The sequence below is a fragment of the Orycteropus afer genome, unplaced genomic scaffold (genome assembly GCF_000298275.1).
Source record: "Orycteropus afer afer isolate SDZICR_OR568_19922 unplaced genomic scaffold, OryAfe1.0 scaffold00713, whole genome shotgun sequence".
Classification (NCBI taxonomy): domain Eukaryota; kingdom Metazoa; phylum Chordata; class Mammalia; order Tubulidentata; family Orycteropodidae; genus Orycteropus; species Orycteropus afer.
In genome coordinates, this window is record NW_006922300.1 from 851,323 (window position 1) to 864,742 (window position 13,420).

At 60.1% G+C, this 13,420-nt stretch overlaps 1 protein-coding gene across 1 annotated transcript in view; it reads right to left on the bottom strand.

The window, feature by feature from the left end:
* Positions 1-621: 621 nt before the first annotated feature.
* Positions 622-13,420, bottom strand: part of ATP2B3 (ATPase plasma membrane Ca2+ transporting 3) — a 50,389-nt gene continuing 37,590 nt past the window's right edge. The window contains exons 19-21 of the mRNA XM_042783171.1: positions 12,415-12,597; positions 8,558-8,644; positions 622-930 (exon numbers count right to left, since the gene is read on the bottom strand). Of these exons, the coding sequence (XP_042639105.1) occupies positions 622-930; positions 8,558-8,644; positions 12,415-12,597 (579 nt within the window). The remainder of the gene's footprint in view (positions 931-8,557; positions 8,645-12,414; positions 12,598-13,420) is intronic.

Sequence of the window (13,420 nt, forward strand, 5' to 3'; positions counted from 1 at the left end):
GGGGCTCCTGGAGGCCGCGCCGCCTCTTTGTGGCTTCCTGGGGTGGACCATCCGCTGGGCTGATGGGTGGGCAGGGCAGGAGGTGGTGTGGGACGGGACAGCCTTCCCAGCCAGAGCGCACCTCGTTTTTTGGATTAATTTGCTGCTTCGGTCGCTCCTCCTAGGCCTCAGCCAGCGCCCGGCCCAGTGCACAGCCCCAGTGGCGAACACATAGTGGAATGGTAGGGTTGTGGTGGTTGTTGTTTTTTTTTTTTTTTGTGTTTTTTTTTTTTTTTTTTAAAAAAAGCCTCGCTAGAAAAACAGGTGGGGCCACAGCTCTTCTCCCTGTCGCGCTGCTCACTCTTCCCTGTTGGCTCCAGAGCTCTTCCTCCGAGGGTCTCGGGTAAAGGCGCCGGTGGCGGGCCGCACCCTAAGTGCATGGATTCGCCTCCCTGTAAATGACGTGCAGGAAACGTCTTCTGCCGCCTTGGGTGCTTCCGTCTTTTGTAGGTATGAGGTTTTATACCTGTGAGCATGGGTGAGTCCGAGTGGGTGTGTCTCCGTGTGTGTGTGTGTGTGTTCGTGCGCGCGTGTGTGTGCACGCGTGCGTGCGCACGTGTGCAGCGGAGGAGAGAAGTTCCGTTAGAGTGACGTCTCCACGCTGTGGAGGGGGCTTCCGGGCCTGGAAGAGGTAGCTGACTTGCTGGCAGACGTGGCCAGGTAGATGCCGCTGTCTATGGCGTTGTTGTTCTTATTGGGTGACGGGGGTGGGGGCGCGCGCAGGCGCTCCTCGTTCTCGTCCACGTCCGTGTCATCTATGAGGGGGATGTTGTGGGTATAGTCGTTGATGAGGAACTCGGGCGTCGTCATGAAGTTATGGATGGAGGTCTTGGAGTCGGGCTTCTCCAGGCCCTCGTAGAGGGAGCTACGGAAGGCTTTCACCACCCGGATCTGGTTCAGGAGGCAGGGCCGGAGGTCCCCAGGGGCGGGGAGGGGAGGAAGGAGAGGAAGGAGAGCGTTAGCGGGGGCTGCACGGTCCGCTGGAGGGGTGGATGGAATGGGTGGCTGCAGGCCTGGCTGGGGGAGGGTGTCCTGCTTTGACACTCGCCCTCTGGTCAACTGACCCTCATGCAGGGGCTTTCTCTGTGCCGGACTCCTGATGCACCCGCCCGGCTCCCGGCCCTGGATGGAAAGCTGCCATCTGGACCCTGGGGTCGCTTCCAGATCGGAAGTCCGTGTTAGTGTCAAAGGGAGACGGCTGGAGAGTGCTTCCCTGGCTGCTCTGGGACCTCGATCCACCCCCAGACCTCACCACCAGCCTCCCTGCTACTCAATCCAGCGGCCATTCTGTGCCTCTGTCTTAGTCCCCTCAAAGGCACTTGACACAGTGGGCCACCCCTTTCTGGAAATGCCCTCCTCCAGCCTGCTTCCCTGACGTCACATCCTGGTCCACCCCCTACCTCCTCTGTCCCAGGAACCGCCCCCCCCAACCCCACTCTGGCCACAGTCCCTTCTCTCTGTCCACAACCCAGGCCCATTTCCTAGTCCTGAAACCCCTGCCAGCCACCACCAGGTAACTCCAACCTGGGGGCTCTGAAGCACCTGAGACCAAAAATGTGGCCCTACTTTTTTGTAGCCACCAAGCCTGTCCCTGCTCAGATGAGACATTCCTCACTCTCCTACTCCTGCCCCTTTGCTCCACTCCCCTTGTATCCTGTCATATAGGTCGTGCCCTATGGCGGGCTATGCTGCCCACCTCTGCCAGGCTGTCCAGCCCTCAGGCCGGTGGGGCTCCATCCTCACCACCTGCAGGAGTTGGACCCGAGGCTGACATTCCCAGCTGGGCCCTGGCCACCAGTCGGACCCTTGTGTCTCTCTGAACCCCCAAGCTGCCACCTCATTGCTCCCTCCTTGGCCCCCAGTCTGGGCGCCCTCATGCTTCTAGAAGTCCATGGGCAGGCCTGCACAGGCTGCCTGGCTTCCTGGTGACACTCAGCAGGAGCCAGCCACCCTGCCCACTGGGACACAGGTCCGCCCTGCATGGAGCCTGAGGCGCTTGTCAATAACCTTGAGTGGGGGATGCCTTAAGAGCTCAGAGGTTGTTTCCATGTCCAAGTCCTAGGATTTGATTGTTTTTAGATTAGACCAGGTGTCTGAAATCTATGGCCCGAGGGCTAAATCCCACCTACCCTGGTTTTGTTGATAAAGTTTTATTGGCACACAGCCACACCCATCTGTTTCCACATTGTACCTGGTCTCTTTGCTGGCAGGGCTGAGCTGTCTCAACAGAGATCCTCTGGGCTGCAAAGTTTTGCTACTTCACAGGGAGAGTCTGCCAAGCCCTAGTTTACACAATGAATGCCCATCGACAAGCAGGCCTGATGGCATCGGGCCCTCTGGCCAACTCGGGCCAACAGGCACAGTTGCCCCAAATCAGGTTAAGCAAGGGAGTAAGACGCTGCCGTGAAGTCCAAGCGCTTTAGATTTTCCGTGCACTTCAGAAAGCCAATCACATGCTGTCACTAGGGCCTCTAGCCTGACAAACCAGTTTCTAAATTGGGGCTAACACAGAAACGGAGAAGTTATTCTTGCTTTACATTTTTAATGACTAGACACAGTGCACTTTCTGGAGCTAACTCAGTGGTGGCTTCTGTCATTAGGCTGCTTGTGACTACAGCCCAGCAGCCACCCAGGCCACCCGCTGTGGAAGCCCAGGAAGGGGCAAGAGCTGCCTGGTGCTTCCGGAGCTCTGGGGCCATTTGCCAGAACCATGTGCCAGCACTGCCCTTTGTGATTTGGCCCATGCCCCATCCCTCGGCTGAGTCAGTTGCCTCCTTTGGCCCTGGCTCACATGACCAGACATGAGTCTCCTGTCACCTCTGGGCAACCCCAGAGCGTGGCACATAGTCATCACCACGCAAACCACGAAAGGGGCAAGGGCCACCCACCACACAGTCTGCTCTTTGAGGTTCCGAGCAGTGAATCAGGCCCCAAGTCCTGCCCAGCTGGTGCTCACCTGGCTGTCCTCCAAGCCCTGCCTTGAAATCTTGGGCTGTTACAAAATGGTGTCCTACTGGCTTCCCAGTGATACCAGGAACACTGGTTCATGGAAACCCACCAATCCTCCCTGTGACCTTTCCCGGAAGTCCGGAATCCAAGGAATGGAGTATCAAGACATCCAGGGAAGGCTCAGGGAGGGAGGCTCGCCAGTAGCTTCCACCTCCCTCTGTGTGAGGCCAAAGGTCCCACAGGGAGCCACCATGTCCCAGTTCTGCCTCCTCTCTGCTGGGCAGCCTGCTGGGCTCCCCTGCACGGGCACCGCCTGCCCCTCCGCCCACTGAAGGACATGGCTCAGAGATTCGCCCCACTTGGAGTCTACACTGCCTGTTGTCTCTCTTGGTGGCACGTTTCCCTGCGGCTGTGGCCCCACTTCTCTTGTCTTCTGGACAAACATGTCTGTATTCACTGTCTAGACCCCCTCCTCCCACTCTCTCAAAGCTGCCCCTTTGGCCTCTGCCTACCCCCTACCAGGTGGCCCTGCTCCAGGGCCCTGGGCCCTTCACGCTGCCAAACCCAACACTCCTTGATACCCCTCTCCCCATCCCTCCTCACGGCAGCTCCTGTGACGGGGTCTCCACTGACCTTCAGGGCCCGCCCCACAGTGCCCTGAGATCCTTCAGTGAGGTCCACCTTCCCCTGGGCCTCTCCCCTCCTTCTCCTGTCCCCCTGGGGCACCAGGGTGCTCCTGCCTCTGGGCCTTTGCATTGCCTGTTCCTTCTGTTCCCCAGGGCACCTCATGGCCCCCCTTCTCCACACAGCACCCCATCTCCTCCACACACCCCTTCTAACGCCCCCTCCCCACTCCCTTCTCCACTGGACACAAGCCCCATCTGGCTGATGGGCCTGCCCTCCAGACAGGCCTTCGTGATGCCACTCTCCGGCAGGGACTCGGCAGGCCATGCCACACCTACAGGTGGGTTACGAGGCCCCACCTTACCTGACCTGGCACCTGCACCCCTCCACCGCTTACCCTGCCTTGACTAGTCTTCCCCTCCACAGCTCTGGTCTCTGCCCCCTGCCTGACTGCTCAGAGCCTCCTGACTGGCTACACTTCGCTCACGTCTCAGCCCTGGCCTGCCCCTGCCCCGCATGGACGAACAGTCATGAACCGTGAGCTTCATGAGTGTGGACGGATCCAGCCCACCAAGGCCCCAGGCCAGACAAACCGAACAGGAGCAGAGGGGTGCTAAGGGTGCCCTCGGCCTGTGACTGTGCTACAGGGCTTTGGGTCTTACGGAGGCATCTCCTTGCTTGGCCTTTCAGTCGTTCGAGTTTGCAATGCAGGTGGTGGCAGTGGTAGTGGCAGTGGAGGAGGAGAAGGGGTGGAAGCAGGGAGACAGGCAGAGGACAGAGGGGAAAGAAGAGAAGAGCGGAAGAAAAGGCTCTCGACCAACGGTGGCGACAGCAGCGCCAGAGAACTGCCCACTCGCTCCTCGCGTGGCCCTCCGACTTCCTGAGGCGGAAAGCACCGTTGCCTGCCCAGGGCAGCCAGTGTCCTCCACACGGCGGGCTGGGCCTCTCCACCCCCCCCACTCAGCTGGGAACGCCTCCTGCCAGCCACTCCACTGCTGCCCCCACGCTCCTCACGCTGCAAGGACACCCAGACTCTGTCCCGACTACTGAGTCCAAAACCTCCCACAAGAGGCAGGGCCCCTGGCAGCCCCCGGCCTCTGAGAGCAGGGGGTGCCTGCTGGCTTCCAGGGGTGCACCTGACGGCGTGAGGTGAATCATGGCTTGAAAGCCATGCCAAAGGGTGTTTGCCAGAGCCTCCACTGACCCGGTCCACCATCCGCATCGGGGGCGAGGTGGAGACACACCCACAGGGCAGCCAAGGGAAGGTTCCCTTCCCCAACCTGCGGACCTGCATTAGGACACATGACAGTGCCGCCTCCGGAGCTGGCCTTTTCACCCAGAAAACTGACGCAGCTTTGTCTACGTTGCCTTGAGCCAGTCCCGTAAGCTGCCTGTCCCCGAATGGGACCAGGTGTTCTGTGCCACAGAACTTCCTGGAAGGTTGATTCTCATGGTGGGGCCTGTAGTATAGTACCTGCCTTCCGGAAGGTGTAGGGGTCAGGGTGGGGCTCCCTCGGGGGCTGCCACCGTTGCTAGTGGACTAAAAAGCAGTAGTCCAATGCACTAGTCCCAGAAGCGCACGCGGGCATGAAGCAAGCTCCAGAAAGTCAGACAGTAGTCGTTTCGCAGAACAACTTCCACCACAGGGAGGGGCTGCCTTCGTGAGGGAAGCCGCCGCCCGGTGTGTGCCTGAGTGCCGCTGCTGGGCGAAAGGCTTCCCACTGGCCAAACCCTAGGCACTAAGGCAGCTGCTGTTGCCAGCCTGCCTCGCAAGAACCCAGCCGCCTGGAGGGAGCCCTCCGGGCCACGGGACTCTGCACCTGTGCCGCCCCTCTGCTGGCCTGTGGCATAAAACCGCGGCTAGCCAGTGTGGCGGGTGGCTGGATGGTGTGCCTTGGCCACTGAAGGAAGGGAGACACAGAGGCCCCCCAGACAGGCCTCCGTGATGCCACCCTTCGGCTCGTGCTGGGCACATCAGTGGGAGCGTGGGACGGGCGGGAAAGGGGGTGGGGGTGGTAGACACGCCAAGGTGATGACTAGCCAGCGCTCCTTCCTGAGCCACAACCAGGGTCACATGAGATGAAATGGTGTGATGGCAGGCGGAGAGAGGGCTGAGGGAACACAGAGGTGGCAGGGGCCTGGCAGCCGGAAAAGAGGTGGGGAGGCCAGGTGCCGGCCCATCCTGCAGGCTGCCAGTGGCGGGACTCTGCCTTGTGACAGCTGCTCTGCAGGCCCCCAGCCAGGGACTCCTGAGGCCAGAAGCAGCAAGCGTATGTGCGTGAGGGGGCGTGGGTATCTGTAGACCCTCCTCCACCCAGGCTCCAAGGCCCTTCTCCACGTGCGAGTGCAGCACGGTGGCAGAAGCCGGCCTGTGTAGTGTCTTCCCTCCTTTTGTCCCTACACACGTCACCTGCCACCGGCCCTCACTTTCCTTGCCCCAACACCCACTGGGCTTTCTCCCTGGAGAGTCTCCCAGGAAGGAGCACTTGGTGTTTGAACAGGACACCCTGGGAGCTGCCTTGCAGAGGGTCACAGACGATTCCTTGTGTGTTTTCCTTAGGAAACCTCTTAAGGGATATTCCGGCCTAGTCGGGGTGGCCTGTGAGCAGAAGACCCTTTGTCTAGGCCAGGAGCTCTGTTGGGGCTTCACCCTGCCTTCTGAGCAGCCGCCACCCATGGGGAAGTTCCCAGGGGAGGGTGAGGGCCCGGGGGCTTGTGGCCACTGTGTCGCATTTGGCTGCCTACGAGACCCAGGCAGCTCCTGGCTCTCACGGGCACCTGCCGTCCCCTGGTTTGTGAGATGAAGCTTCCTCGGAGCTTAGAGTCGGGCTGGGTTCTGAGCTCTAGACTGATCGGTGGTGGTTTGGGTGCATGGCTCGGGCTGCCTTCTGGGGGTGGGTTCCCCAAGTCCTTCTCCAAAGTGGAACCCTTTCTGTGATGCTGTGTGGCTCTGTGGGGTGGAGTCCTCCCAGCTGTCAGCTTTGGTCAGTGGGGACAGGACACCCTGGGTCTCACACCATGCCCCTGAGAGGTACTCTCAGCTCTCCAGCCCGGTCCTCCCTCGCCCTGAAGCAAGTGGTACCAAATGACCCCTGGGCAGCGACAGTTCAGTCCCCACTGAGATGGCTCATGTGTAGGGGAGGGGTGGCATCTCTGCCACCATACTTACCAGGCACTGGTGGGCTCCCCGAGGGCAGCTGGTGGTGGGAAGGAGGGGGACAGATAGCATAGGGGCAGTGCTGGGAGCAGAGGGAGAGAAGGGGAAGAGAGGCCGCCCCTGGGGAGGAAGCAGGGGAGAAGAAGCGGCCCAGAGGGGCTGGTAGAGACCCCTGGGTCTGCTGTGCACAGACAGGGAGATAGACAGACAGACAGACAGGAAGCACAGAGCGAGATGGCAAAGAAAACACGTGGAGGAAGTCAAGGTGGAGGGGATGAGGGGGGCGGCCCCCTGGTCTGGGGAAGGAAGCTGGCTGGGTGGCCGTGACCATTTCTGTCCTTAGCTAGTGGGGGCACAGCCTCCTGTTGACCTCTGGGGAGGAGTGGGTCCTGTGTGACGGGTCGGCCCATATTCAGCCGGCGGGTGTCTCAGTGAGTGTGTGAGGCGCCTGGGTGTGGGTGCAGCCTGGGGCTGGGGGAGGATGCGTGAAGGGGACAAGGTGGCACGGGGAACTTAAAGGGCAGTGACTGCAGACCCGCCTGACACAGCCGCTCAACCCAGAGGAGGGAGCCCCCCACCGGTGGCCTCTCACCAGTTCCTAAAAAAAAAAAAAAAAAAAACCAAAGACAAAAAAAGAAAAAAGACAAAAGCCAGTGCATGCGTCTGTGGTGGGGAGAAACGTGTCGCTGAGGCTCCGCGTCTGTGTGGTAGTGAAGTGTTCGCGGGCGTGAGGGCGGCTGTGGAGAAAGGCGGCATTGAAGCGATCCAGCCGGGGCTTGGGGCTCGTGGTGGTTTTACTTGTAGCGTTTGAGACCTTGCATTGATTATGAAAAGCAGGTGCCCGGTGTGGGAACGGGCAGTGGGGGGCAGAGTGTTCTCCGTGTTCTCTCCCGTGGGTGCCACTGTGGGGGAGGTGGGTTCACAGTCTAGTGTGAGCCTTTTTGGAAGTTTCTTTAGGACAAACCCTGGGGTCTCTCGAAAACGTTATCCCAATGGTGGGACCTTTGCATCGAGCCATGTGGAAAGGAACCAATTTCTCCCAGCTTCTGTGAGGAAGGAGGAGAGAGGAAGTGGACTAGAGGGGGTCGTGAGTTCCAGTCTTGAGGCCTGTTTGGAAAGAGCAAGGGGCTCCTCGAATGGTGGGGCGTGAGGAGCACTCCTCCCCAGCAGCCAGTTCGGGAAACCCTCAAGTTTCTGGGTCGGCTCAGAGCGTTTGGCCACCATTGAGCCCACCTGGGGACACGTGCTGGCGGGGGCCCGAAACCCACGGCAGATCTGTTGTGGTGCCCTTGGGAACCACCCACGAGGATTCTGGGAGCGCTTTAGTCCTGGAGTGGGTCAGTGGTGGTGGTGTTGTGGGGGGCAGTCTCCGCTGCAAACGGTGCAGAAAGGCGCTGGCCTGCCCCTGCCCTGGCGCCAGAACCCGCAGAGCAGCCCCGTTCGTGAAGACCCCTCGGCCAAGGCAAACCAATGACAGAGGAGCAGAAAGCAAACCCCCAAACCAAACAAAGCAGAGGAAAGATCCAGAAGTGGCAAAACATTTCATAAGAGATATGGCTTTGGCGCACACACCGTCTGCACGGGAGGGGTCGGGCGGGGAGCAAGAAGAACGGGAAAGGCACGGTGAGCGGAGGAAGCAAGACTGGAAGAGAGAACAAAGAGGGGAGGCCTTTTCTTCCCCGAGATGCCATTTATGAGAGAAAAGGGGACTCAAGACTCACTCCCAGCAGCGCTGGTGGGATTGGCAGCAGAGAGAATTAGATGAGTAGGGGTAGAAAGATTGGTTACGTCATGGAGCTGGCTGAGGACCGAAGACCGCCGGCGCAGAGCACCCTGAAATGAAGCGCTTCTCTTGAAGGTACTCACTACCTCCATCTGTGGGAGAGAAAATGAGATAAAGTTTGGCTTGCACTGTTATCCGCGATGGCAGCAGGGGCGGGGCTGGGTGCACGGGGACAGCTGGCGCGCTGGGCACGGGCGGGCGGAGCGAGGCGCTGCTCGGCGCGGGGCACGCGGCACCCGTCTTAGACGGTCGTCCGCATTCCCAACACGCCGGCACGAGGCCCTCGTCGGTAAATCCCTGTGGCTGGCACTACTTTGTTAGCTCAGCAGCTCTCCACCCTGTTTCCGCCCCAGCACACCTGAGGGACCCAACACCCGCCCATCAGCTCCATGGCAGCGGCGCTCCGTGGCGCAGGGACAGGGGCCCTGCCCCGGCCACTCCCCCATCACTGCCCAGTTTTCCAAGGTTTCGAAGCAGCGGAAATCCCCCTCAACTAGCGGCCTGCCCTGCTCTGCTCTCTGAGAACCGTGTCAGCACCTCACCCGAAAAATGCCTTTAAAGAGGAGGAGAGGTTCTCCAGAGCAGGAAGGGGAGGCAGGGAGGGGAATGCTGCCAGGCTCTGAGAGCTGCTGCTTCATCCTCCACCCTTTCAACTTCCAGCTGAAAGGGATGCGGGTCTGTGGGAAGCAGCAGCAACAGACTGTCATGAAATCCCCAAGCCTCCACCTAAGCCAGGGTCTCCGTGTCTCCTGACTGCGATTGGAACTGCTTTCTCATCACACTGGGGTCTAGTGGGAGAGCAGACCTAGGCAGTGGGGACCACAACTGAGCGGCCACGTGGGGCGTCCGCCTCATGGGGAGGCCTCACGCCTGCAATCAACGAGGCCAGGCTGGCGCAGCACACTTTGGGAGTGGCTCCAGTGGGGGCAGACCTTTTTGGCCTTTGAGGGTGGTTCTGACTTCTGGACAGTGCCATACGATTGGCTGGATGACACGAACAGCCAAGCCTCCACTCGGCCCACGGAGAGGGGCCCTGCTCCAGCCCCGGCCCTCAGTGGTGGCTTGGCCCCAGGGTCAGCTGGGTCACAGGAGCCAGCGCTCCGTGGAAGAAGGCAGCTTGGGTGTTCAGACCCCCTCCCAGCCCAAATGCAGACGGCCGTCATCTCAATCCAGCCTCCCTCCCAGCCAGCACAGCCCGTGAGAAGGCGACCCCTGGGGCCTCAGACCACCAGCTGTGAGCAGGAGTACAGTCACGCATCTGAGGGCTCCCATGGCCCGAACTGCCGAGTGTATCAACGCACCGAAAGAAGGCTTTGTGTCACGGTCCCCTTGGGGCCCATTTCCTCCCCTAATTTAGATGTTTCCAGAGTTATGGCAATAGCGCCCCTTTAAGAGGGGATCCGTCTCAAGGCTATGGGGGCGGGAAAGGCGCCTTTCCCAGCTCCCGTTTGTGTCCACCTTGCCTGGCACCTGGTGGTATCCTGATGACAGTATCAGTCAAAATGGCGCATAGTCATTGCCCTGCAGACACCCAGGCACTGGACCAGTTGCCGATGGAGTGTCACACTGGTGAAAAGTAAAGGCAGTGTCGCCGGTCACTTCTTCACAAAGTTCTGTGTACTCAGCTTGAAGGACTTTTACCCTGAAATCGTACCTTAACCATTTCGTACATTAGGAGGATGAAATGATGGCGAGAGCAGAGAGCCGTTTAAGAAACGTCTTTACTTAGCAACATAAGAAGTTCCGTTGGCCACCAAAATTCGAGGGGGGGGGGACGACAAATTGTGCGGTTTGCAAAATCCAGAAATCTGTACCACGACGCTTAGAACATGTTTCTCTTGGGGCGTAAAACCTGAGGAGCATCTTTCAATAGAGATCAGAGGCTCTTAAAACGTTATGCCAAAACCACGGGAATACTTCAGGGCTCCTGAAAAGCCGAGGTGACAAAGACAAACGGCAGGGCTCCCGGGAGAAAGCGAAGTCATAGCTCTCTCAGGCTGTGGGATGGGTGGGCAAAGTAGGGAGTGGCCCAGGACTCCTAGCTCAGACTGATGGGACCCGATTCTAGCAGCCAGACTGCAGCGGCGGGCCTGACCCCACAGAAGAAGAGAAAAGAAACGCAGGTGGCCAGTGTGTCCTTACCCTGCCCCAGAAGCCTCCGGAGGCTCAAGGCTCTAGCAGCAGCAGCGAGACAGGCCAACTAGGAGGGGAAGACCCTACCGCTCTCTGCCCTCCCCGCCCCCGCAGAGGCAGACCCTGTGCGTGCCAGGGCGGGGCTCTCAGGCTCCGTCTTGTTGAGCAGCCTGGAGAGCAGGGAGGGGAGGTATGAGCACCGCCTTCTAACGCCCGGTGAGTTTTTTTTTTATGTAGTGATGCCCACCGACTGCCAGGAACAAGAATTCCCTGCTCTGCCCCACCAGCCTGCCCCCAGGTCCTGGATCTGATCCACACCAGGGCTGAACGACAGCTGCTCAAACTCACAGGCAGGTGCCAGTGATGCCAGGAAGGATGACCCAGAAACCTGGCCTGGCCCTCCGCGGAAGAAGGCCCTGGGACCCCAGGGGCTGCCTCACCGCCCTGCACAGTCCCAATCTCCAGGGGTGGGAAGTGGCTTTCGGCAGACTGTTAGGCCAAGGAAGGGACTTGCAGGATGCAAGTGTGCACTTGGAAGTGAAGGCGGGGAGGAGCAGGGAACCAAGTGGGACGAGGCCTCGGAAGCCTCGCCCTTAGGCCGATGGAGGGAAGCTCCTGGGCTGCCCTGCAGGTGGGAGGGCCGGGACTGGAGAGGCTGCCCCGCAAGCAAGCCACTGTCCACCTTACGGGCTGTGGGTGGGAGCTCAGGAGAGAGGCTGGTCTGCTGGACATGCTCAGTGAAGGCTGCAGGGTGGAGGGTGGTGAGAGCCCTAGCGGCGGACTGGAGGGGGCAGAGGGGTTGAGGCTGCACTGGGCCATATGTGCAGTGGGAGGATGTCAGGATAGCTTGGGGGCTCTGGCTTGGGCAGTAAAGGCTGGACCAGGGAGCTGCTTTGGAGGGGACCAGGTTTAGCCGGTGGGGGAGGCGGGCTGGGGTGCTAAGTGTGGGCGAGGTCCTGTGGTGCAGCTGGGGCAGGTGCAAAGCTGGGGTTGGGGGGCTGATTGGCAAGAGAGGCTTTGGGGGGGCTGGACCTTGCACTGAGACATAGAAGTCACCAAGGAGAACAGGGTGGGAAGCAGCGTCAGGGCCAAGCAACAGCCAGAAGGAAGTCTTGGGGGACGTTGGTGAGAACTGTTTCTGGGCCCTGGGGGGGGGGGCAGAGGTCAGCTGTGATGGGATCAGAGTGTGTGTTCGGGAAGGGCATGGAGAGACAGTAAGTATGGAATATTCTGGAAAGCCAGCTGGCCGGGAAGAGTTGGGGCAGAGAGCGGGCGGAGCTCCTCCTGCTGGCTTTACAGAGAACTTTGACGACAGCCTTGGCCTCCAGTAGCCCTAACGTTTTGAGCTTTGGGTTAACAGGAAGGAAAGACTTTGCACATGAAGTCTTTCCATGGATTCACAGTATAATCCAATTTACAGTGAACCTGCCAAAGGAATCTGAATGAGCGTCAAGGTCACATGCTTGGGCAGTTCCCACGACAGACGGTGAGGCCAGCAGCTATGTGGACAGCCTCCAAGGCCCAGCTGAGATCTACACCTGCTACAGGGGAGGGGGACCTCGGCCCAGGGAAGTGGCAAGTGAGGGCACGTGTCAGTGCCACACCGCCTGTGGCCCGTCTGGGACGCACCCCTTCCCTCTTACTCTCCCTTGCTCCTTCTTGGCCCTTCTCTGCCTCCTCCACTCTCTAGGCTGAAAAGGCGGCGTCACCAAGTGCATCAGAGCCTTACCTGCGTCTGGATACGGTTGAGGCCTCGGAACCAGAGGATCTGGCCCCTGCGAAGCTCCCGCTCGGCGTGGTCGATCTCCTCTTCCCCCTCGGCCAGCTCCTCGTCAGCCATCTCATCCTTCCCAGGCCCGTGTCCTGCCTCCTTCAGGCACTTGAGCTGGCTGGTGGGGATAGTGGCGATGACCTGGGGCCACGGGACAGGAAGCAGAGGTGGCATGAGTGCAGGCCCTTGGCAGTTAGTCTTCAGGCTCGGACCCTGCCAGGCTGCCTAGGCCCCGCCCCTGCCCTCGGCCCCACCCAGCTCCACGTACCCCTGTGTGAGTTGGGAAGGAGCCAGACTTCCAAGGATCCCTTCTGACCTGGCTGCAGCATCTGTGCCCACCCCTCCAGGCACCTCAGACCCTTGTCTCCTGAAGCCCTGATCCCTGTGGCCAGACTCAGCCATGGGATGCCCTTCATGAGCCCTGAAGCTGGACCCTGGGTGGCATTTGCCTGGTGCCAAATTACATTCCCCAGAGGAGATGCCAGCGTCTTTCCTCTGGAGGGGTTTGTTTCTCGTGTTTAAACCAAGCCAGGAAACCAAGGTCAGCCCCAGAGGAACTGGGCTTGGTGTGGGCTGGCAGCCTTGGGCCAATTAGCAGATCTCGCTGCAGCCTGGGTGGGGTCTGGCATGCCTTCAGGGCCCCAGTATGCGCTGATGGCCCTCCTCGCCTGTGGCTGGGCGGCCATCCTTCTCCCCAGATCCCTCCAGACTCTCTGAGTTAATGCCACCTTGAAAGGGACACTGAACTTGAGCCCCAAGTTGAAGCCTAGGAGCTAGGGGCTGTGGTTGGCAGAGGGCGGGCAGCCTCGGCGGCTGGGCAGCCTCTGGGTGGCTGACAGAGCCGAGGCCCTTGTGGTGGGACCCAGAAGCCTAGGACTTGGTGAGGTGCTTCTCACCTGTGCACTCTGTGCCCACTACATCAAGGCATCACACTTGGGTACAAACTATGCCAGAAACCACAGTG